We start from the raw sequence: 26,333 nt of genomic DNA on the forward strand, positions 1-26,333 counted from the left end.
TGGATGAACATATGGCTAACAAAAACAAATTAATAATAAAAAAAAACATCTGTATTTTTTGTAAGTGTACTTTTTTTGCTTTTATTCTTGCCATAATAAAATATATTTGTAGAGTAACCCATGTTTTCATTAATATTTAATAAACTTTAATAGGTAAAACTGTCTGAGATATGAACAAAAACAAGAGATGCATCAAAGTTTGATTTAAAAAATCTTGAATGGTTATAAAAATCCTTATAATCGTATTATAATTTATAAATATAATTCGTTTAAAAATATTAAATTATATTCATGATATGATGTAGTTCCGGAAACTTCCTACCTCTCCATTTATCCGTCTGATTTTACGGTGGGTTGCTTTTGACCGCCCCCTGATGTTTTAAAGAATAACACAACAGTTAATCACCTGTCATAGGAAAGCGGTAAACACTGTTATGAATAATGGAGTGAAGCATTTTCCCATTGGACAAGAACTCTCATCGACTCATCAAATACCAGAAAAATGACCACAAAGATAAAGGTAGTTTATATTTTATAAAGTACAAAATGTCACTTAATGTAAATTTTCACCAGAATTCAAGTGGTCCTCATAAACATGTTATTTTTAAGACCTATTAGATAAGTATGAAAAACACAAATATTTTAAATATTTTACTCAACACATCAATGCTGAACATTTGAAGAGAATTTCATATTTTGTGATTTGCAGACTATAAAAGAGCAAAGCAATATAGCGGATTAGGATGCAGACACTGAACATGGTAACAAAAAATGATATGTAAGGAATAATTGACAAAAGAAAGTAATGCACACCGGTGGTGGTGATGTGGTTACATAATGAGTGTCTATACATTACATTATTATCTACTAATTCAATAGCCCACCAAGAATTATTCCGCTAATACAGTTGCCACAGCTAAAGCCACAGTTCTGATGTTGTTCAGATGTTTCTTATTATGTTATTTTCAGCGTAGTGATATGGAGCTGTAATGCACTCTAAACATGCATGAACTACTCGAGCTGTGTGTTTATCTGAAAATACTGGCACACTTTAGAATGCTCATAAGCATTTTTTGAGAGCGAGAACAGTTTCTACAGGTGGTTTGTCAAGGCCACTCCTATGCTCATGTCATAAATGCAGTGTTTTTTAAATTAATTTTTTTTAAATTGAATTTTTAATATGAAATGTGTCAGATGCAAATGTGCAAAAACAATGGTGGAAGTGTCAGAAAGATGAAAGTGTTTTCCACAAGTGGTTATCAAGCCCTCTCACCTGTGGGAGGCACACTCATAAATAATAATGTTTTGAGGTTGTCACGTCGTGAGTAGGGGAGAAAAGAGGTGATCTTATATGAGATTTGATATGGGATTTTAGTTGTCGTAGCCTCAGCAGTTAGATAACTGTTGTTCATTCAGAGCAGCTCATAGTAACATCCACATTAAGCACATAAACTGATCTCATCCTGATTCTTAATTAACAAACACTGAAATCTGTTTATAAATTGTAAGTCAAAACAATGTTCTGAAGTGTTTTAAAGAATTGAGTTCAGATTTGAGTCCACACTTACCAGCAACTTTTCTGTAATCCAGTTTCAGCACAGAGCCAGTAAAGGAACTGTAATCGATATCCTCATCACTAAATGTATTATCTGAACCTGCATTAGAAATAAAGTAGCAGAACACAAACAGTTTTCTCTTTTCTCCTCAACTAACTTCACACTCATTGTTATACTGCCTTCTAGTGGCGACTCTGTACATTTATAAACACAACAAATTCAGTTTTCTGAAATGTTAAAGATTTGAGTTCAGAATTGAGTTCAGCACTTACCAGCAGCTTTTCTATAATCCAGTTTCAGCAGAGATGTTCAGCTCAGAGGACGAGCTGACGTTGATCCATCAAGTGTTTTTGCACTGAGGCAGTTTACAGTATATCAATACTGAGCTTTGTAAATCTGCTATTATTGTTGTATGAACAGAAATTATAAACAGAACGAAACTAAAGACAAATATGAGAAATGTAACAGCTTTATTTTCATATTTACAGTCTTCATTTCTATACAGTCAACATACTGAACTGCACTTACAAGAACTTACAGTCAAAACACTTTACAAAACCGATGCTTATTTGAAATATTATACACATATACTGCTGTTGCACAGATTAACATTTGGCAGTCAGTTCTGATAAACTTCACCGTCATCATCAGAATCAGACAAACATAAACAATGCCTGATTTTAAAGCAATATCCACAAATACTTACAAAACACATTTCAAAATATTTTTAAAAATGTACATTTATTATTATTATTTATATCTAATAAACTCAAAGATGAATACATCACCATTTAAATAAAACTGTAAATAACAGACAGTACAAGAACAATCATTTTAAATAAACAATAAATCAATTAGTTCTGCTTTATATACCAATAAAGTATGAAGTGCCCAACTGATTCTGTTTTCTCTTAAGGTTTTTTCCTTCACTCTTCTATTGAAGTTTTTTTCCCTCTCCGCTGTCGCCACTGGCTTGCATGGTTCAGGATCTGTAGAGCTACACATCGATGAATTTGCTCTTCAGTGTTTGGACTCTCAGTAATTATTTTAAATCACACTGAACTGAGCTAAACTGAACTGAACTGAAACACTAAAAACTGAACTACACTGATCCAGTTACTATGACCATTTATGTGAAGCTGCTTTGACACAATCTACATTGTAAAAGCGCTTTACAAATAAAGCTGAATTGAATTGAATTGAATAAAGAAATAAAAATAAACACAATATACAGTTTGATCAGGTCTGGCGTGAAAGAGAGAGAGAGAGAGAGTTGACGTACTCTTGAAGACAGGAGCTGATCAGATGCTGAGAAAGTGTTAATTTGAAATATTATACACAAAAATTACTGCATAGACAACAAAAATCTGCCACAGTCAAAATCTTAAACTTTTCCTTCGTTTGACAGAACAGAAAACCCGATGGACAAATATTCAATCAAAATTAGAGACACAAACATGAACAAAAAAGTTACTGATCAATGCTGTAGTCTCAAACATGGACAAAAAGATCCCTCATTTTATCTAATACACAGTTAAAGATGAATAAATTAACAGACACAGTTGTAAAAAATGTACCACAATTGATTTATTTGTCAATCTGGAGAAGCAGAATCAAGTGCAGACAGAATCTCCATTTCACAGTGCTGTTGTTCTCTGTGTACAAAACAAAACATTGTTATTATGTCATCAGCACATCTGTACTCACATCACTCCACACTAAGATGACAAACCCTTACTGCATACTGCAGATCAGCTGATACATGAGATATAATATTATATTACCATGAGTTGAAGTCTTTCAGCGTTGTTCCTTTGACTATCTGCAGATCTGTATTACAAAACAAAACTACGGATTGAACAATGAAACAGAAAAAGCTGAGTGTGTGTTATACGCATTTATACTACAGGACAGTTGAATTGATTCTGATTGGCTGTTGAGTATTCCAAGGTGTCATTATTTTTTAGGTTAAACACACAGATAAAGTAGTTCCAGCAGGTTTTGAGCGGATTACAGCGCTATTTCACTACGCTAAATGATTTCAGTTATTGCACAGATACAAGCAGTTTGAGGACAAAACCTGAAACATGTGAAAACAATGCACACAACATACTTGTCTTAGTTTTCCAATAAATTAACAACCTGTTTTTAATTATACCATATGTATATAATCATACATGCATACCATGAGAGCTGTGACAAATAAAAATCTGAACTTACCCTGATCTAAGATCTTTCCCTATGTGATAGAAGACAATACAGACAAAATAGTTAATAAACAACTGATCAGAAGTTTAAATGCATATTTTATTGAATGTTTGTCCATTTTCAGACTGCATTATGAAACCCTGATCTCTGCCCCAAGATTTACTGTTTGTAGTTTAGATACATTGTCTAAATTAATAGAGTACAGTATTTACAGTACATTACAGACAAACAAGTCAGCGATAAATAAATAAGACCAATATAATTACATTATATTAGCTATTATATTATATTATATTATATTATATTATATTATATTATATTAAAATATATTATATTATATTATATTATATTATATTATATTATATTATATTATATTATATTATATTATATTATATTATATGATCAACATTAAGTGTGTACCTTATCACTTTACTACATTATTAGTTTGTGATGTTCATTTTTAAAGAGTAACTGGCTTCTGACTACTTGACTGAACATTCAAGATATACTTGATACTTTACACTGAGCTTTATAATATTTAAAATATTAACATGATAATATAATATCAACAGAAAACAAGTGTCAACTTAATGAGAATAAGAAAATTATGCCAAAATATTTTTTTATTTTATGAGTTAATGTTTATTAAATGCGGATGCATTTAAATACTACTAGTTTACTAGTCTGTTTCACCTAAAAACAGACATCAAAACCTTTCTCTCTGTTACTAGCCATTTCTTCCATGTGTCATGTACAGCAGTAAAGGTAAACATTTGTTTATTTCTACATCAGCAACTTATGGCTATTTTATTGTAAGATCAATATACATAAAAGCATAGTACAACATAGTTCAATAACAGATGATGAAAAAATACCCTACAAATAATTTTACATTAAAAATGTTAAATATTATTTTTTCAGTTAAAAATAATGAATAACTCAACTGTTGTAAAGGCAATAACGAAAAAAAAAGATTGTCAAACACAAGATATTAAAATAGACTTACAGTGAGCGTGCATTTGTAACAGCAGCCAATAAAAGGCAAAAGCAGATTCAGAAGGGAAGACGATGACTCTCAGATCTTCAATGACACGCTCTCCATTTACTAAAGTATTACAATTAAAGAAGAGTTATGAGAAACATGCATGCAGGATATCTCACAGCAAATTGGTTAACTATTTAATATGTAACTAATCTGTGTTCTGCTCATTTTCAGCAAGATTTTGTATTAGATCAAGTTGTTTTATAATAACAGTTAGGTTAAATATATATGCCATAAAAATGCACACACATACACAATCATATAATCATTTTAAATATGATATTGACTCACGTGCTTTCAGGATGAGTTCTGCTGTCAGTGAAACAGAGTTCAACAAAACAACACCAACTGCTCCAAACATGTACATGATCTCCTTACAAAGAGACACTGAAACAAACACACAAAAAAGGTAAATGATTAAATGTTGCATTAATGACACAGATCTCTTCTATTTTCAGTTCTATTAAACCGGCTTTATGCCACAATAAATGCATAGATGATTACTGAAAATAAATTATTGATCAGTGAATGATTACATGTGTTTGATCCTTGCTCACTCGCCTCAGTCTGCTGTCGTCGTGGTCTCCGTTTTTCTGAATGATGTTTTATTGTTAAAAACAAAACTCAGATGAATGAGCAGAAAATATGACTTTATTTTGGGATCTTTTCTATTCTAGCATGAGAAAAAGACAAATATTTTTTTTTTTTTATGACAACAACAACAATAGTAATAAATCAAAAGGCCTAGACAATATTTTAACAATTTATTGGTAGTAAATCAATTCTGTATTATGGATTATGAAATCAGAGAGAAAAGTATGAGCATATCATGTAAATTGTCTCTAAAACACAATGTAATGTACAAAATAATGTCACTAATAGTGTAATTCAAACATGCAGGTCAAACTGACATCATTAATGTGGGTTTAGTTTAGCACATTTATTCTGTACTCCTACTTGATGAAGCATTATAAGTCAGTGATGGACAGTGTTGTGCAAGATACTTCCAAACTGTAATATATCACAGATTACTTGTTACTGTTATACAACCGTAAACCCTTACAATATTGCTGTCTCAGAACTTAATATGTTACATTACTCTTATATTACTTTTTAGTTACTTTCACCAAAATAACTACAGAATTAAGACTTAACATTCTAACATGAGTACTGAAGTGTACTGCAGAGCATTTTACACCCAGTAGAAAACGATGTCATGAAAAGATGCAGATTTTTTTTTCTTTTATTATTATTGCCATTATTTTAATCACTTCAAATTCGAGTGGCTTACAACACAAAACTGTCATGCATAAAGTGAGCATGAGGAACAGCTTTCTCAGTATAAAATGCAATTAGAGGACCAACCCCTAAACCTCACTCATTTTAGGTCATAGAATTGAACATATAGGTTAAACATTACCTAACTGCTTAAAAAGAAAGCAGATAAAACAGAGATCTATATGATTCTAAAAAGACAAAATTAATCCACTGACCGAGAAAAACTGCTGCTTTGGCTTATCACTCTCGTCCTCCGTTGTCTTTCTCTTCGCTGTAAGTGGAGTGGACGCATAGCAATGCTCCAGAGTTTTTTTTTTAAATTGCTAGTGCTAATTCTCAATGTCGATAATTCTCTCAGGTTTTTACAAAGGTTGCATTTGACAATAATGTTCTTCTTGTCCTTATATAGGACAAAATCTAAGTAATGCGCGTATGGCGTTATTTCACTGACAAATGTCATGAGCGCGGTATTACAAGTCAAGAGCACATTCATATAATACGAGCGAGTGAATCTCTTTGTAAGAACTCATTAAGCTGCATTCCTCCTCCTGACCAGAAGGAGGTGCTCCTGTCTCCTTGCACAACAGGATCCAATTGTCATGCTTCCTCCTGAACAGTGGATGGCTCCACGTTCTCACCATCTGCTGTGTGCCACCACTCAAGCTTGATTTGCAACACCTGTGTCTTGCCCTATATAAGTGTGTGTGTTACAAGCTACAGTGTTCAGTCTTGAGCCAGTACCACCCGGTGTTCTCCAGATTGTCTAGAGAAGCTAAGTGACATTCTACTGTTGTGTTTTTTGACCCTTGTGTCTAATTTGTTTTGCCTGTTTACTAGAAGCTCGGCTTCAGTTATTTCTGTTGTACTTTTGAATTCTATTTTTATAGTAAAACTCATCTGTTTATTTTTTCTGAAACCAAGGCCTCAAGTTCCCTTATTATTCTTCTGCTCTTGGGTTCATCTAGTGAGGAGTTAGCTCAAATGGGAAAAGCCCCAGCTTTGTGTCCAGGAGACCCGGGTTCAATCCTCACCTAAACCAACACCTTACAGCAAGACTGAACCATGGAAGTGAACCCAGCAGGAGAAGCCTCACCACCTTCCAATGTTGATCGTATTCTGTCTGCTTTGTCTGATCAAGCAACCACTATCCAGAACCATGAGCAGATTCTTGGTGAGATCCTCCAGTTACTAAATCCTCAACGTTTAACTTCTCAAGGAAGCCAACCAGTAGCCATTCCTCCAACAGTTTTTGTTGCTTCATCTGAGCCCAAGTTACCAGCACCAGAGAGATTTGATGGAGACCCAGAGAGGTGTCGAGGGTTTGTCACCCAGTGCACGCTGGCCTTTCAATTGCAACCCAGCAGCTTTCCCACAGAGAACAGTAAGGTAGCATATATCATCACTCTACTTACTGGCAAAGCCTTAAATTGGGCCACATCTTTATGGGACCAGAAATCTCCCCTTACCAGCAACAGTACCAGTTTTATTGCAGAGATGAAGAAGGTCTTCCAACATCCAGCCAGTAAAGGAGATGTGAGTTATCGCCTGCTTCAACTCTCTCAGGGTGAGAGGAGTGTGGCAGAATTTTCTATCGAGTTCAGAACCCTGGCCTCAGAGAGTGGATGGGGCCAGCGAGCACTAAAGGCCACTTTTCACCATGCCTTGTCCTCTGAATTAACGGATGAACTGGCCTTTAGAGATCCTGCACCAGATCTTGAGTCTCTCATTGATGTTGCCATCCGTGTTGACCATTGCCTAAGAGAACGACAACTGGAACGAGGTAGAGAGACCAGGTTATTTGACCCTGATGTACATTCTAGCACCATCACTCAGCCCCTTCAATCCAATGATCTTGATGAACCAATGCAATTGGAGAGAACTAGATTGACCCAGACGGAACGGGATCGGCGGATGAAAGACCAATGCTGCCTCTACTGTGGAAAGCCAGGCCACTTCCGCTCCACTTGCTCTTAACTGAAGGGAAAAGCCAGCTATTGTCCAGGGAGAGGGGGTCCCGGGCGAGAGTAGATACTTCCCCCCGTGCTATCACTTCTGGAGTATCCGTTCAAGCCACTATCACCCAAGGCAACCAACTTCACCATCTTAGTGCCTTCATTGACTCTGGAGCTGCTGGTAATTTTATGGATATCAATGTGGCCAGTGAGCTGGGTTTTAGAACCATAATCCTCCAGAGACCCCTCACCATTACAGCCCTAGATGGCAGACCTCTTGGTTCAGGACAGGTTAGTCGCTGCACTACATCTCTCCAGTTAAAAATAGGTGCACACCGAGAAGAGATACAATATTTTTTGATCCATTCACCAGAACACCCCTTAGTGCTTGGTTTCCCTTGGCTATTCCACCACAACCCTTTTATAGACTGGTCCAGATGTGTGGTAAAGAGTTGGGGTACTAACTGCTGTGTTTCTGATTTTTCTTTTTGCCATCCTCTCGAGCCACTGGAGACATTTCTTGGACCTCAGCCTGATCCCTCCAGATCACCCTCAACCCACACTATATCCATACCTACCACAGAAGTGCGGGTAATACCAAAGCTCAAGCCATTAACTTTCGAGTCTCCAGCCCCCTTGCCAGAGCCACCTAAGGTTCCTCTTCCATGTTTGTCTCGAGTTCCCCAAGAATACATGGATCTCAGTGAAGTCTTTAGTAAGTCTCAGGCTACTTCATTACCCCCGCATCGTCCATATGATTGTTCTATTGAACTTGTACCTGGAGCAAGCACACCTCGAGGTAGATTGTACTCCCTCTCCATTCCTGAAAGAACTGCCATGGAGAAATACTTGAACGAGGCTCTAGACAGTGGTTTCGTTCGCCCTTCAACCTCACCTGCAGGAGCAGGCTTCTTTTTTGTTTCCAAGAAGGATGGGAGTCTTCGACCCTGTATTGATTATAGAGGTTTGAATCACATCACCATTAAGAATCGTTACCCATTACCCCTAATGAACACTGCTTTTGAGATACTGCAGGGTGCCACTATCTTTACAAAGTTGGACCTCAGAAATGCTTACCATCTGGTCAGGATCAAGGAAGGAGATGAGTGGAAGACCGCTTTAAACACCCTACAGGCCACTATGAATATCAGGTAATGCCCTTTGGCCTTGTAAATGCCCCAGCTGTCTTCCAGGCATTCATTAATGATGTCCTCAGGGAAATGTTAAACAGATTTGTTTTCGTTTACTTGGATGACACTTATTTTTTCAAGTAGCTATGAAGAGCATGTACAACATGTCCGGCAGGTTCTCTCCCAGTTGTTGAGACACAGACTGTTCGTTAAGCTGGAGAAGAGCGAATTCCATGTCTCCAAAGTGTCGTTCCTTGGGTTCATAGTATCCAAATGTAGCCTTCAGATGGATCCTGGCAAGATTAAGGCAGTACTGGATTGGCCACAACCATGTTCAGTTAAAGAGGTACAACGATTTTTGGGGTTTGCCAATTTTTATTGGAGATTTATTAGAGGCTTCAGCTCCATTGCAGAACCCCTCACTGCCCTCACCAAGAAGAAGGCCAAGTCATTTGTGTGGACTGAGATGGCCAACAAGGCCTTCAACAGACTGAAGAGTCTCTTCACATCTGCCCCCATTTTAGCTCTTCCAGATCCAGAGCTTCCTTTTGTAGTGGAGGTTGATGCTTCTGACATAGGCATAGGAGCGGTCCTTTCTCAGAGAAGTAAGACTGATAACAAGCTTCACCCATGTGCTTGTCTTTCTCACAGGCTTACACCAGCACAGAGGAACTATGACATTGGGAATGGAGACACTGGTTGGAGGGGGCCAAACATCCATTTCTCATCTGGACCGACCACAAGAACCTCACCTACATTAGAGAGGCAAAGAGGTTAAACTCCAGGCAAGCTCGCTGGGCCCTTTTCTTTAATCGTTTTGATTTTACTCTCTCTTATCGCCCAGGCTCAAAGAACTCAAAGCCAGATGCACTGTCAAGGCAGTTTGGGTCTCTAGACAGTGAGACCACACCGGAACTAATAATACCTACCTCGAGAGTGGTTGGCGCAATCCAGTGGGGAATTGAAGTTCACGTCCAGGTTCTGGAAGTTATTTGGCCAACTCATTGGATCCTCCATTAGTCTCTCATCTGGCTTTCACCCCCAATCCAATGGTCAGACAGAGAGGGTAAACCAAGAGATTGAAAGGTCTTTGAGATGCTTGGTTTCAGACAATCAAACCACTTGGAGCTCCCGGTTGGTCTGGGCTGAGTTTGCACATAACACCCTTTACCACTCTTCCCTAGGAATGTCTCCTTTTGAGTGCCAGTATGGTTTCCCACCCCTTATGTTTCCAGGACAGGAACCAGAAGTCAGTGTCCCTGCTGCTACACAACTGGTCTGCCGATGCAGACGATCATGGCAGAGAGCTTGAGTAGCCTTACTAAAAGCTACCGAACAACAGCGGAGACAGGCAAATAAGCGCCGAAGGCCAGGGCCCACACTTTGCCCAGGTCAGAGAGTGTGGCTTTCAACCAGGGATCTTCCTCTTCGGGTAGAGTCTCGCAAACTAGCCCCACGCTATATTGGTCCATTTAAGATCCTCCGAAAGATAAATCCTGTATCCTACCGGCTACTCCTGCCCAGGTCCATGAGGATTCACCCCACCTTTCATGTGTCCAAATTAAAACCTGTTGTATGTTCCTCTTTCTCCCCACCCAGCAAGCCCATACCAAGACCCCGGATCATTGAGGGTAGACTGGCTTACACAGTACGCAGACTTATGTATTCTCGACTGGTCCGTGGGATGGTGCAGTACCTTGTCGACTGGGAGGGCTATGGCCCAGAGGAGCGGTCATGGGTGCCGGCTAAGGATATACTGGACCCAGTGCTTATCACTGACTTCAATCATGCCCAAAGAAGCTCCAGAGGAACGTCAGGAGCCGTTCTTAGAGGAGAGGCTCCTGTAAGAACTCATTAAGATGCATTCCTCCTCCTGACCAAAAGGAGGTGCTCCTGTCTCCTTGCACAACAGGATCCAATTGTCATGCTTCCTCCTGAACAGTGGATGGCACCACGTTCTCACCATCTGCTGTGTGCCACCACTCAAGCTTGATTTGCAACACCTGTGTCTTGCCCTATATAAGTGTGTGTGTTACAAGCTACAGTGTTCAGTCTTGAGCCAGTACCACCCGGTGTTCTCCAGATTGTCTAGAGAAGCTAAGTGACATTCTACTGTTGTGTTTTTTGACCCTTGTGTCTAATTTGTTTTGCCTGTTTACTAGAAGCTCGGCTTCAGTTATTTCTGTTGTACTCTTGAATTCTATTTTGAAAAAAAAAGCCCCAGCTTTGTGTCCAGGAGACCCGGGTTCAATCCTCACCTAAACCAACACCTTACACTCTTTGCTCCTGCACCGATTTCCTCTGTTTGTGGACAAAACTGCTTGCGAGCTCTCAAATATAGACTGCTCGTGTACAAATTTTCTCACGCTCTCTCAAATATGCATATAAAAATTTTCTTGTTTAATTGTCGTGTGTTACCTTTTTCTTTTGTGCTTTTTATTATGATTTATACTGGTGCACTGTTTATTAACAATAACCAAAATACTAAAATAGACTCGCATATTACATAATAAACCAGAACATATTTGGCTGTATGTTACAGTATATGATGAGATATTTCCAGTTTCAAACACTTAAAGACACAGAGAATAGACTTTGGATGTCAAGAATACATTTTATTTTAAAAACATTTATTAAACATATAAAAGGTGCACCATGCTAATCAAATAAAACACATTTTAACAAAAATATAACTAATGCAAGCAGAAATATAACTAATAGAAAACAGGGGAAACTTGATAAGGCATTATAGCCTACTGTACTATTCACTCTTCAAATAGCGTATTATATTTGAGAGCTCGCAAGCAGTTTTGTCCACGAACAGAGGAAACCGATGAGTGAGCAAAGAGATTCGCTCGCTCGTATTACATGAATGCTCTTGACTTTAAATACTGCGCTAACGACATTTGTCAGTGAAATAACGCCATATACGCGCATGTCCATCTCGCAAACGTACTGTCTTCAGCCATTTTTATCTATTTGCCGGTTTTCCAGAGCGCATTAGGGCTTAACGTTACTGCGAACCAGGCTGAGCCAATAGCCTCGGACCTCGAGCTCAGAGGCTGAAATGATTCCACGTTCAAAGTAAAAAGGTCCAATAGCCAGAGGGAGATTAATGACAACACACGCGTATATTCACTAACCCCAAACAGGAAATAGAACTGCGATATGTTTTATTTGGTAATATCTTGCATGCGAAAATTTTGTTGTAATGCACGCGTTACTGAACATGTACCGAGTAAAATATTACTGAAAATGTATTAGTAAAGCCTTACACTACAGTGTTAAAGGAAAAAAGTAATACGTTACTGTAATACATTACTTTTGTAAGGCATAACTCCCAACACTAGTGATGGACAATACCTTGCACAAGAATCATGATAATCTTCAGAACGTCAAGAAATGAAATGACACAGATCCACTCCAAGCGCTCTGACAATTTAAAACAGCATTTCTGATCAGCACAACATGTCTAATAAAACAGATGACTAGATAAGCTATTAATAAGCTATTAAATGGCCTTTCATTCATCACTAAACTCACTGTGTTCCTATTAAATCTATAAAAAGTTTATTAAATATTACACATTATGTACATCATTGTTCCAGGTCAACAATCCTAACTAAAATCTTACAACAAAAAATCTTGCATTAAAGATAAATGTGAGCTTTCCCACACCAAAAAAGTAAATAAACAAATAATAATCTAAACAGTGCTATATATGTCTAAATGTAAAAAAAAATAACTAAAAAATTATACAAAACAACTTTAAAATTAATGCAACATACCTTTCTCCCCTTCCAATATAACCAGATGAATATAAATGACTATAATGATATCCAGAACTGATATTGTGATTATCCACAATGCTACAATCCATGTTCTGCAGAGACCTGTCAATGAAAAGACGACCATCAGCATAATATTAAAATTGACCCTTAAAACATGCTTTTGATCTGACTGTGATCAATCTTCTGTTTATTTATTAACAGCCCAAAACTGAATATTCTGTCATTTATTCACCCTTTACTACAAAAAAAGAGAAAAAAAAATCTTCTTTTGGGTTCAACAGAAAAAAAGTCAAAAGTTTCATGACAAGTAATGTGTCAGTAAATCATGACAGAAATTTTAGTTTTGGGTGAATCAAAATGTTTTAACTTTTTTATGATAACTTTACAACAAATGATCTAAAGCCATTCACTAATTTTTACAATTGTACTGATTTTTTATCATCCAATGCAGTCTTTAACGTACATCTTGGAATGCTTTTCCATTTTCTATGTATCTTTTGCTGTTTGTGACTTTTTCATTTTAAATTACTGCCTGGAGAACTTCCCTTAAAAAAAATAATTGTAAATAATTATTCTGACTACTTTGACATAATACTCTATCATTCAAAAATATATAAATATAAAAATCATTTATCTGATTGAAGGCACGTGTGAATGCATGTCATTCCACTTTCACAAAACTAGTGTATAATCTGCACCGAATGAGAACTGACGGAGCTCCTCGACAAGATTATATCACCTTTTCTCGACAGGTGAAAATCAGGGGCAAAACTAGCTAAAAACCACCATATCTTAACATGGTGGCTAAAGTACATTTATTGGCCCCTATACTTTCCTGACTTTTCACAACACAATTATCATCATAATTGTTGCACTTTTTCAGTAAATTCACTTCGAAATGCATTAATAACACCAGTACAAAGGATAGCTTCTGTATTATATAAACTTTATATAAACTAAAAATTATAGGTTATTATTATTTCTAGTCATATAACATTTAAAAAACACTCAATTAACCATGCAAGAATGGAATTAACTTACATTTGGCTGGTGGACGAAGAAAAAACAGCATACAGGCCAGCCATAACATGCAACCAATAACCACAGCAAAAACACCAAAAGGTCCTATAATAAAAAAATATACAAGATCCCATTATTTTCCTAATCGAACTATGTTGATAAACATGATGATAATTGATATGCTGTTTTCTTAAGTATGTTTTTGAAGGTAAAGGTATTTTTCGAGTGGCTGATCATGATATATTGAAATGAAAAAGAGACTGTTGGGAAACATGATGATGGTTTATGCTATTATCTTGTGAAAATGTTAATAAAGGTAAAAGTATTTTTTCGTATGTTTGATCATCATGATATATCGAAAGGAAAAAGAGAATGTTGCCGAACAGAGTTGTTAATAATAGGGATGTAACGGTATTGTAAATACCGTCATACCGCAATATAAATTTTTTTCGATATTACCGAAGTCGCATGACTCGGTAAAACTATAGGTCTTCTGAGAAAATTTGCTCAGGCGAATGAAGCGAACGGGAGGTAGCTTAAACTACATTTCCCATAAGCACAGGCGTGGCCATAATCCTTTGCGGTCTGTTGTCGCTACAGATCCAGTAATGCGGAAATGGAGTGTGCTGCTAGTAGCGGAGATGAAAAAAAGATGGAAATGATCGAACCTAAAGCGGGTGTTGTCGCCGCGCGCGTACTGAATAGCAGGGTTGTCGCGCGCGTTCTGATCAGCTGTGTTGTCTCGCGCGTATTGTAAAGCGCCGAGGGGGGGTTGAGCGCGCATACTCAAGAGCGGTGTTATCTACTGAAGGGCTGGACGGAGGTTGTGTCGCGTCGCGGGGGCACTTTTGATCGATTTGGAAGGGCATTTTCTATCCAAGACTAAAAAGGGCATGTGCACTGCACAGGTTGAGCCCTATGTGTGCACGTGCCTGCAAGTTGGGGAATACGACTAATAGCAGTCATGGGGACTGCAGAAACACAGCACACTGTTCAGATTGATGCAGACATTGACTTGTACCGCAAAGAGATCTCTATCTCACTCATGGTTTGTCTTCTCAAGTGGGGGAAAAACAATGCACAACGTTACCCACTGCTGTCAACATGGGCCAAGTCATATCTCTGTCCCAGAAACCTCAGTCCCAAATGAGAGGGATTTTTTCTGTTGCAGGGGACATTGTAAATACCCAGAGATACCAGCTTTTACCAGATTATAGTTATATGATAATTTTCCTTTAAACCCATCTCTATCTAAGTGAGTGAGTGATTAAATGTTGAATTGATGAGTTTTCAACAATACTAAATTGAAACTTTATTTTTTTACATGGTTTAATAATTTTTTGTTATTAAAATTGAAGTTCCTGTTTCAAAGCTTACAGATAGATGGCTAATTTGTATGTCATTGACACTTTTGGCACTTTTTTGGAGTATTTTCAAAAGTTTTGTTTTTCCTGTAAATGATTCAATAAATACCGTACCGTGACATTCCTACAGAGGTATTACCGTACCGTGAAATTCTGATACCGTTACATCCCTAGTTAATAATGGATAATGAAATGAGTGGCAGTTAATTAATTGCACATTGTGATTAACTCTAGGATAAAAGGGTGGAGTGAGAGGATTGTGTCACACACTGAGGAAGACATTGTGCCGAAATGTCTGTGTCTTTTTAATCACCCGTAGACTGTAAGAGAAAAAATAAAAAATAAAAACACTACGAAGCAATCACTTGAGTGCGAATCACTACCTTTTTTGAAAAATAGCATTGACAAGATTGACGCACCAAACCAAAGAAGTTCCTAAAAAAGACTCAAGCGCGCAGGGCAAACTCTACGCACGTGACCCAATCAAACTAAACAAAGAAATAATGTCATCAAACCAGATAAAATTATTACTAGTGACTTATTAAAACATTACAATTAGAGGTAGCACTTCATTATACTGTACATTCTGTGTTCTGTAAGTAACTTTGCAACTGCATACACTATCAGTCATTGGAATAATAAAGACTGTATTATTATTATAATCTGCTGATACTTTACTATGATGAACCCCCAACAGACATTTTGGCTGTAAGAACTGTGTAGGTCTGCTTATTCGCAGCATTTAAATTTTAAATTTACCAGACGTTAAATTTACCTCTACTAATACTCCAGTGAGAGATTGTTGGCATACAGTTGCAAAAACACTAATTATTACTATGTCTAAAGTGGATTATCACGTTAAAGTGTAAACAAGTGGGAGTCTTCAGTGCGTGTGTGTGTGTGCGTGTGTGTGTGTGTTTTGAGCATTTACCTTCATTTATGCACACTGATGTTTACACGTTAGTCTACTACTACAACAACTAGTGAACAGTGAACTCAGTTTTCACATTTTTACAATCTACTTGTTTCATATCATTGTAATACATTTGCAAGAGATGAGTAAACAGTGTCACCTAGAGAGGCAAATCTAAATGAGAAGAACAACTGGAAGAATCCAAAGAAGACCAAGGAGACGATGATAAAGCAACAACAAATGTTCTCAAAACCTAATAGAGAGAGAGAGAGAGAGAGAGAGAGAGAGAGAGAGAGAGAGAGAGAGAGAAATGAGAGAAAAGACAAACATTAATTAAAAATGGATTTCAAATACTGTCCACTGCTCAAGACAACGGTCAGTTTTGAATTAGTCACACAATGACTGTTGTTAGTTTAAGCAACAAAGGCTAGTAACAAGTAACAGTCTAAAAAATTTAGATTTATTTGGGGTAAAAAATTGGAAATGTGTATTTATTTTTTCCCTTCCGATTTCAGTTATTTTTGTGCTTTATTTATCAGCATTTAGCAACACACGACTTTACATTTGTCTACTGCACTTTGAGATATTGCATGAATTAATAGTTAGTAACAGTTTAATAGTTAGCTGTTTTAATAACTTTACTGGAGTATAACTAGTAATGGAGTAAAACAAAAGAGCATGTGTTCACCTGGAGTTTGGATTCTCTCTCTTTGTCTTTTGAAAAGCCTTAAAACGTCCCCTAAAAATCAAACAAACAAATAAATACAAACACAGTTAGACATAATAGGAAACTGCCATGATTAAGCCATTGTGTTTGGTAACTGTGTTATAAAATGCAAGTAAATTAATTAAACCAGTTAGTAAAGTAATGAAGATAATACATATTTGCTTATATACTTAGCTTTTTACACAGTATAAACCATGTATAAGAAATCAAATCACTCAAAAACTCTTACCTGTACTCAACATGAGGCACATCAGCACAACAACTCCAAAGCAGAATCCAGAAAATACACGAAGTGTGCTGTCTGTTTCATGTGCTCTCTTTCTCCAGCCATAAGAGAAAAGAACTACAGAAATAGAGAAATTAAAAGACACACAAGATCAATAATGTCCTTAAGCAAGTTCACACTGAAAAGAAGTGGGTTATTGAAATAAGAGTTGCACTCTGTCTTTTATTATTCATTTATTTTTGTCATTATTTTGTTATATTTCATAAAGCTCTTGTGTCAGAATAATGAACCTGGTCTCAGTTGTGTGAAATGTGGATTTACCTGAATAAACAATGACTGTGAGAACTGCAAATTCTGTTGTTGGTGTGAAAAAGCTGGTCCATGATTTAAGGCTCTCTGCAGACAGAAAGTGTGAAACACATCAGCTCTTACACACGGTCTTATTACAGTTTCATGTTATCCTGTCTTGACTGACTAAATTACACAGTTTTCTCTCGACACAGATCAGCATGTATCCTTACTGCCAAATTAAATATTCAAACAAAGATGATCATCAACATTCAGATCATCAACACATCAAATATAAATCCAAAAATACTTTATAGTAGATAAATTGGGTATTTATTTAAAAGCAATGCACTTGTATAAAGTACTATATTTAACGTTAGTGTACAGATTCATGGCATTACTACTACACACACTGCCCTCCAAACTTTTGGAAACAGTAGGACTTATTAATGCTTTAAAAGAAGCCAATTTTGCTCACAAAGGCTGCATATATTAAAGTAAATACAGTAAAAACTTCTAAATTGAGAAATTACGTTATTAAAACAGGTTTTAATAATGTAATTATAATTGTATTTTGTATAAACAGTTTTCTTATTGAATGTACTTTCAATTTTAGTTTATTAATGTGACTCAAAGCTGACTTTTCATCATCATTACTCCAGTCTTCAGTGTCATATGATCTCTCCAAAAATCACTTTAATATAATGATTAGCTGTTCTTTGTTAAAAAGAAAGTTAAAAATAAGCTTTTAATTGTTTTCAAAACTCATTTCGTTTTCATGTTTTTGGAGTACAGTGTATCTGTTATATTGCTGTACTCTGTACTTTCAATATTTGATGCCTTAGCATATTTAAATGCAATAGAAACATTCAGTAACGATACAATGCTAAGAATTAAAGAGACCTATTATGCAAAACTCACTTTTATAAGGGGTTTAAACACACTTGTGTAGGAGCAGTGTGTGATTATAGCCAGCTTCTCATGGTAAAAAAATATTAGTTGTAATCTTTTTATAATCACACTTGATAAAAACAGTCAGGAGAAACACTTTGATTGACATTCTCCATTTGTACGTGTCATCAAAGCCCTGCCCACTAGTGACAATCTCTCCTTCATTAGCATACGGTGTTAGTCTTGTTTTTGAATCTGCCACTATGCTGACATGCAGGCATTTGTAGCTCCGCCCTCTTTTGAAAAGAGCACAATCTCATTTGAATTTAAAGCGACAGTCATCAAAATTACACAATTAGGATCAAAGCCTAAAAGGGGCAGTTTCAAAGATTTATAAAACATTATTTGTGTAGTATTTTGAGCTGAAACTTCCCAGGGCTTGAAATTGCGGCCATTTTGGCGCCCAAAATTTTATCAATGTGACCTCAAAATATATTTAGTAGCATTTGTGCGACTGCACAAAATTGTTGTGTGTGACCAGTTTTTACTGCAAAATGTTCACCACATGCGCACATTTGGGAGACATTCACGCAGAATGCATCTCTGCACTTGAAACGTGAAACGCAGCGTTTAGGAATGGTTTAAAAATGGTTTAAAGTTTTATTGTCAACTTGCTGCAGTAAACAAAGCCAAGTCCGTAATGCTTGCCCCGCCTTCACGCTCTTCTTATTGGCCCACTGCTCTAGCACTGAAATATCAGCTGTCAATCACTCAGCCAATGCCTTCTGGCTTGGGATGACAGAGAGAGCTACTACCGTGAAAAACTCTAAAGCGCTGAAGATGAGAATGAAGATAACACTGACAGATTTTGTTTCAGAAACCATGACATCTAAAGTTACAAATAATGACACATCTTACTAGGGATCATGTGCTAAATGTTAACCACCATCTAAACTTTTCGAAGAGTGGATAAAAGACTTCCATTGGCTTCAAGTCCGCTATGAAAAGTCTGTGGCATGGAATTTTCAGGTAACTGTTTGCCACATCCAGCACGAGAGCTTCTGTTTAATCCTTCATATAATCGCCAGATGCTGTCCGCTGTGCAAGTGACAGCTATATGTAAAATTTAACACCACCTACACCATCGCAAACAAGCTTGCACCGAGTAAACTAGTTAGCTAATATCGCTACTCATGAAAAGACCGGTGTTGCTATTAACATGACGTATGCATATAATAAGGAACAGTATATGTAAAAAAACATCAGTGCAATATCAGATACCATCCGTGAGAACAGCACAGTTATACTGTTAACAGATTCATTCATGTCAAGCCATGCGTGCAGGGCCGGTGAGAGGTCTGTGTATCTTTTGGTCACTCCGTTATGTTATAAAAATCTATTTTGTTGTGGTAACGGGATTTCGCTGAGACATATTTTCCTCATGCTTGCATATATATATTTATTGCTTGTTAGTTTGATTAGTGTTGATTTCAAGTGCAATAAATCTGTTAGTATAAAACGGTGCAATAATTGGTGGGTGCGACTAAATTTTGGCTGATGCGCCTAAATTTTTGCAGTTAGGAGCACCGCTGCTACCAAGCAAAAAGGTTAATTTCAAGCCCTGCTTCCCATACACTCTCTGGGGACATCAGAGACTTATTTTACATCTTGTAAACAGGAGCATAATAGGTCCTCTTTAATGCTGCCATCAGTGTGCATATGTTGTTCTCTCTGTGGAAAATTAAACTTAAAATAACAACATACCTTGAAGATACTTCAAACAGGACAAAGCCCAGATCAGCATGACAGGCCTCAGAATATAAAGAGCAGAGCAGGTGATGGTCTCATATAAAGATCCTGCAACACAATATTTCATTACAGACACTAAAAATAACTGCATTATGTGAAGCTATTTCTCCAATAAGCCACTACTTAACCATTAAAGAACACAAATGCACAAGACACTGACAAGATTCAGTCAAAGAAAACATTATTAATAAATTTCTTTTAACTCGAACATAGCAAAAAGCACTAAACTCCTGCACTCACCTTCAGTAAAGCCCCAAAGGATGAAGGCTAAGAACATACAGATGTTTGGGAAAAAGACCAGAGAAAGCTGAAGAATCGAGATTGTGCTGCTGGAGACTAAAGAGGAAATTCACAATAATCACAATCACATGAATAAAACACTTACACTGACACATAATACAGATTTATTCACTTAATAACAAACCTGTGTTTTTATATCTGCAGTAGATCAGAGAGCAGAGCAGAAGAACAGCTCCAGATCCAGCAGCAACACTGAAAAACAGCACAGCTATGTGCAAAGAAGAGAAACCTGGAGGAGGCAGCATCAGTTATAACACTGGACAGAACAGACATAGCATATTTACTTTTTACAATAGCAGGTGTTTTGCACAAAACCCCAAACAGTCTGAAAAATCCATAGTCAGTAAATGCGCATGCATTTTAATATTCATCTATATAAACTGTCTTTAAATGTGTTCTTCATATTCAGCTGAACATGAGCAATAAGCAAACTACATTGAACTACCATTGATTCAAATCCAACTAATAATGTATCTTGCTCCAGAATGGGAGAAATGGAGATTCTGGAGAAACTATAGACACAATAGTCACAATAAACTGATGAAAAGTAATATTGAAGCTCAACAGTTTTACCTATGATGTGGTTTAAAAACACTTTTTCAATGTTTATTTAATTCCTCTGTAAATTAACAAATAAAAATTATCAATTTGCTAAAATAGAACAGATGATTCATTAACTATTTTGACAATCTTCATGGGGCCTCGACACACAAGCATTAAACAAACAGACTGACAGCTTCAAAAAAAATATTATGTATGTAAACTAAGCTACGATCTCCTATAAGCACACTGCTTTCATTCTGTTTAGTTCTTATTTTTTAATAATTTGGGTTAGACCAAAACATTCAGAAATTCTTATTCACAAATTATTTAAAATCTGATAATAATATATATATTATAAAAAAAAAAATACCTCACACTGCTGCCAGTCTACAGTTACGAAGACAAAGCTTAATCAAATTAACAAAACAAATTAACAGTTTCTAAAATCAAAAGCCCCAGGAAGTTGTGGTTTACTATGGATTTATAACAACTAAGGAGCATTGTTAGCATTAGCATTATGCAGCAGCTTCACAAGGCTAATTGCATTTATAATATAGTTATTCCATATAAATAGCAACAGAGTTTGCCTGCTCATTGAGTCACGATAGACAATAGTAAAGAAACTAGCCTTCCTCTCATTGAAGGAGGCTTGACTTGAGCTATGAATTTAACCCTTCTGTTGTTTAACCTGAAATCTGTCTACACCGTTTGCCCTTTGAGTCAAAAATGACCCACCTTCACTAAAACTGTAAAATAAAGCAGCTAAACTTAATTTCACTCTTCAAATCTGTTGTGCAGTATTTCATCAGTGTTTCTCATTTTTGACTAAGTAAAGGGTGTATTTTGCTCATGCTAAAGGCACCTGCATATGAGTAAAACGTTTTTAGCAAGACATTATTCATAAAAGTTAAAGCAGCAAATTATTATAGCGTGTGTGTTTGGGAGGTGTATGTGTTTTTGTTTGTGCAGCAGTAGTTTTTGTGGTGTAAAAATAGTGTTATAACTGGTAAATCAAAATTGACCCAAAGGACAACCATTGTTGGGGTAATTTTAGAGAAACTCACCAAACATCAACACAGTCAACAGTTTTTTTTCTGCAGTTAAAATAACGCATGGGTCCTTTTTGACCCTTAACAGATGGGTTAAACCCATGAGTGAAATTCTAAAGGCAAAGACTGAGAAAACATTTCAGCTGACAGGGCAATGGCTGCTGCTAAGATAGCCATGTGATGATTGATATGCCTAAATGATCATGCTGCTCGTATATCTACATGGTGAACTTCATCAAATAAATCTGTTTTTTGGCTCAGTGAAAATAGCTGGAATAATAGTCAGCAACACAGTCAGCGGAGTCTGTCTGTAGAGTAATTTACATACAACAACTTTGAATCTAGCTCAATCAATCAGAATCACGGACCGTGACCATGAATAGCAACAAAAAGCATTGTTAACACCATAAAATGATAAAAGCTGTTGGGAGATACGGGTCAATAATGTTTAAGAAGTTTTCATTTAAATTTAGAGCATTTAAAACATATTTGTTCCTTACCCAGTCTCTCCAGCTCTACAGTTGCATTGGCTGATAAATCTCCAGCAAACACTTGACACCTGTAAACTCCTTTATCCTCAAACCTGACACTCTTCAGTCTGAGAGAGAAGTTTCCTTTGGGGATTTCAGCAGTGAAGAACTCAACTCTGCCTCTGAACTGTTCATGTGATGAATCTGGTAAAATCTCATTGTTTTGGTAAAGCAGAACCAGAAAATCTCCATCTTCATCTGTTTTCAACCATGAAACCTCTTCAATGTGTTCAGGAGTGATGTGAGAGTCTACAGAGCAGTTCAGAGTCACGTCCTCACCAACATATGCAGAAGCAGGACGATTTGATCCTGATACTAACAAACGCTCTGAAAGAAAACAAATAGTTTCATTCATTACATCAAATGCTATTTGATTTAAAATGTTCACCAGAATTTAAGTTGATTTCACTCACCATTGCTGACTTTTATCTGAGCCACAGTTTCTCCAGAATCCTGCTGACTGTGAACTCTACACCTGTATTCTCCTTCATCTTGAGCTCTAAGTTTGTCCAGACGGAGGGAGAAGTTTCCATGTTGAATCTCCTCAGTAAAGAAATGAGCTCTATCATGATAATCCTGCTGCTGGACCTCTGCTCGACTCTCACCATCTTGATACAGATGAATCAGAGTCTCTGAGTCTGCTCTTCTCCATTCCACCTCCAGATTCTCCACTGGTAAAGCTTCATCAACATAACAGGGCAAAACCACTGAAGATCCCAGAGGAGCAGACAGAGGAGCAGAGGGACCACGAACAGCTAAGCCTATTAAAAAAAAAGAATAAAACTGAAAACTGCAAATAACATTAAAGGGCCAAAGCACTTGTGGCACCGCTTCCTCAGTGGCTTTAAAAAAAATAGCATAGAACGCATAATCTGAGAGACAGGTAAAAGGTCAAGGCAGGTGGCAAAATACGCATTAATAAGACAGTAAACAAAGGTCAAAGCACAGTTAGACAATCCAAAAACACTTTATGATAGTCACTGCAGGGAAACAAAATTAAGCAAAGCATACCGTATGTGTGTGTTTGAGGTGTGCATGTAGTCCATGTCATTAATGCTGAACAGCTTCAGCTGTGTATGTGTAATCAAGAGTTGATCTGGAACTGGTGTGCGAGTGAAGTGCATTATGGGATGTCATTCAGTTCATTGCCAGATGAGTAGTTCAGGTGAATGACAGTGAGTGTTCTCCAGCGATCTGAAAAAGCAGATCATAACTATTATTTTTAATGATGTACAATTTTTGTGGAAGCTGTGATACATTTAACTATTAAGTATACTTTTATGAATAGAAATATTATTAAAATTTTAATATACTATGATCTACTATATTACATTACTAGAGTACATTTTTAAACATAAATCAGCAAAATTGTTTTTAAAACTGATTTCTGAAAATAATTTTTATACTATTACACTATCTAGTGGACAACCTACTAATCACAAAATTTAACCATTCAAGATATCTAAAATATTTCAGCATATTTAGATCCTGAATGTTTTTGTATCATGCTGACACTATTTAATGGGAATTACATGATTTACTTTACACATGTTAGATCATCAAATATTTCAATATTTTCAACATTCAGACTAAATTAGCAGTCTTCCTGTTTGTCAGAGCTAATGACTGTAAATTAGAAAGTTGTTCATCTTAATGAGAGCAATATACAGGTACTGGTCATATAATTAGTATATGTTCAGAATGTTGATTATTTCACTAATCACTCAGTGTCTTCAGTCTCTAAACATCTTTTAAGTGTTGTGAAAAGGAGTGGTAACATTACAAACTGGTACATGCTTTACTGTTACAACTTTTTCTGAAAAAAATTAAATTAAAAATCATGAGGAACACATTAAATACATACATATTGCATGCAGACAACACAACAAATATTATTTAATGTGTCCTTATACATAGCAGATTTTCTCAACACATTTCTAAACATTATAGTTTTTAATAGCTAATTTCTAATAACTAATTTATATTATCTTTGTCATGATGACAGTAAATAATATTTGACTAGATATTTTTCAAGACACTTTTATACAGCTGAAAGTGACATTTAAAGGCTTAAATTTGTAATAATTCTAACTTCAACTGTATATGTGCACACACACACACACACACACACACACACACACACACACACACACACACACACACACACACATATATATATACATATACATATATATATATATATATATATATATATATATATATATATATATATATATATATATATATACATATATATATATATATATATATATATATATATACATATACATATATATATATATATATATATATATATATATATATATATATATATATACATATATATATATATATATATATATATATATATATATATATATATATATATATACACACACTCACACACACACACACACACACACACACACACACACACACACACACACACATATACACACACATATATATATATATATGTGTGTGTAAACACACAGGTTTGCTCATTCTTTCCATTAATGTGTTCACAGTGACCCTGGCTAATAGATACAAAAGGTTAAGTGATTTCACTGAGGTTGTTAAGAATAAAATAAAATAGAAATTATTTCAAATAAAATAATGTTAAAATAACTACAGGGTCTGTTAACACACATCAACTGAACAAATGAGCAAACCTGTTGAACACTTTTTATAATTGTTTGGCTATAGGGAAACGATCAAAGTCCAAGAATGTTTGGGGTTATTTGAGCCTTTAATAAAAATGTACAGTAAAATGACAAACAAATGAAAACATCTGTAGTCAAAAAAATATTACCCGTATCTTAATTGCACAGCCCAGGCATTTAGTAATAGTTAATGTATGTTGATGCATTATTAACTTAATTTGTGAGGATTATTTATGCTTTATAAATTGCAGTAACAAAGGCAAAAAAGCAAATAGTAATAATAATAATAATAATAATAATAATAATAATCACTCAACATAGATTACACTGCAATGTTACACATAAATATGCATACTGTATATGTTAAATAAATAATTACATTAATGTATAGACATCAGAAATGCATCATTAAAATAAATAGATGACTGAAATGAATCAGTTGTTGTATTGCTTTAGCTCTATGACTTTTTCTCTTTAACTTTTGTCTCACAATCTTTGATTAAAAAATTTATAAAAACACAAGGAACTGTATCCTGTCATCCTATTAATGTTTATGTTAATAGATCACAAAGTGTTTATTTAGAGGAGCCAGCTCCAATTCTGCAATAGAACCATGGTTATAATGGTTAAAACTCTGCTCTGTTTTTAGCTACTTTACTTTTACTCCTAAAGCTGAAGTAAAACTAAGCTTCTTTATGTAGGCTAATTATTGGGGTTTTGCATCAAAAGCTATTTTAAAATCTTAGCTGATTTTATAGTTACTATAAATTTTATTTAAAATGCTATTGTAATTTTTTCATTTAAACTATAGTTGATTTGGTGGTTGTTTATTACAAATACCATAGTAAAAAAAATAGTTCATATTGTGGTTACTGTGGCTTATTATATATATATATATATATATATATATATATATATATATATATATATATATATATATATATATATATATATATATATATATATATAGTTTAACAATGGTATAGTAAAAACCACGGTTGCTTTTTGTAAGGGACTTTTCTGTATGCTTACAGAAACGTACACCGTATCAAT

General features: G+C 35.7%; 1 protein-coding gene and 1 long non-coding RNA gene across 3 annotated transcripts in view; one reads left to right on the forward strand and one right to left on the reverse strand.

Annotated features, from left to right (window-relative positions):
* LOC141381140 (uncharacterized) overlaps positions 1 to 26,333 on the forward strand; it is a 693,969-nt gene that overhangs the window by 584,937 nt on the left and 82,699 nt on the right. The gene's annotated exons all lie outside the window — the stretch shown is intronic.
* LOC556776 (uncharacterized) overlaps positions 2,010 to 26,333 on the reverse strand; it is a 24,854-nt gene continuing 530 nt past the window's right edge. The window contains exons 2-20 of one of the 2 annotated variants that reach the window (XM_073944143.1): positions 23,629 to 23,811; positions 23,031 to 23,378; positions 22,588 to 22,944; positions 20,620 to 20,724; positions 20,436 to 20,531; positions 20,151 to 20,243; positions 17,529 to 17,603; positions 17,211 to 17,324; positions 16,943 to 16,993; positions 16,415 to 16,507; positions 13,999 to 14,082; positions 12,955 to 13,059; positions 12,530 to 12,598; positions 5,343 to 5,399; positions 5,098 to 5,193; positions 4,771 to 4,869; positions 3,777 to 3,795; positions 3,341 to 3,386; positions 2,010 to 3,211 (exon numbers count right to left, since the gene is read on the reverse strand). In XM_073944143.1, the coding sequence (XP_073800244.1) occupies positions 3,194 to 3,211; positions 3,341 to 3,386; positions 3,777 to 3,795; positions 4,771 to 4,869; positions 5,098 to 5,193; positions 5,343 to 5,399; positions 12,530 to 12,598; positions 12,955 to 13,059; positions 13,999 to 14,082; positions 16,415 to 16,507; positions 16,943 to 16,993; positions 17,211 to 17,324; positions 17,529 to 17,603; positions 20,151 to 20,243; positions 20,436 to 20,531; positions 20,620 to 20,724; positions 22,588 to 22,944; positions 23,031 to 23,378; positions 23,629 to 23,668 (1,965 nt within the window). In that variant the 5' untranslated portion in view covers positions 23,669 to 23,811 and the 3' untranslated portion in view covers positions 2,010 to 3,193. Of the gene's footprint in view, positions 3,212 to 3,340; positions 3,405 to 3,776; positions 3,796 to 4,770; positions 4,870 to 5,097; positions 5,194 to 5,342; positions 5,400 to 12,529; positions 12,599 to 12,954; positions 13,060 to 13,998; positions 14,083 to 16,414; positions 16,508 to 16,942; positions 16,994 to 17,210; positions 17,325 to 17,528; positions 17,604 to 20,150; positions 20,244 to 20,435; positions 20,532 to 20,619; positions 20,725 to 22,587; positions 22,945 to 23,030; positions 23,379 to 23,628; positions 23,812 to 26,333 lie in introns of both variants that reach the window. The other variant, XM_073944144.1, reaches the window with a different exon arrangement.

The sequence above is a fragment of the Danio rerio genome, chromosome 3 (genome assembly GCF_049306965.1).
Source record: "Danio rerio strain Tuebingen ecotype United States chromosome 3, GRCz12tu, whole genome shotgun sequence".
In the NCBI taxonomy this organism is placed as follows: Eukaryota; Metazoa; Chordata; class Actinopteri; order Cypriniformes; family Danionidae; genus Danio; species Danio rerio.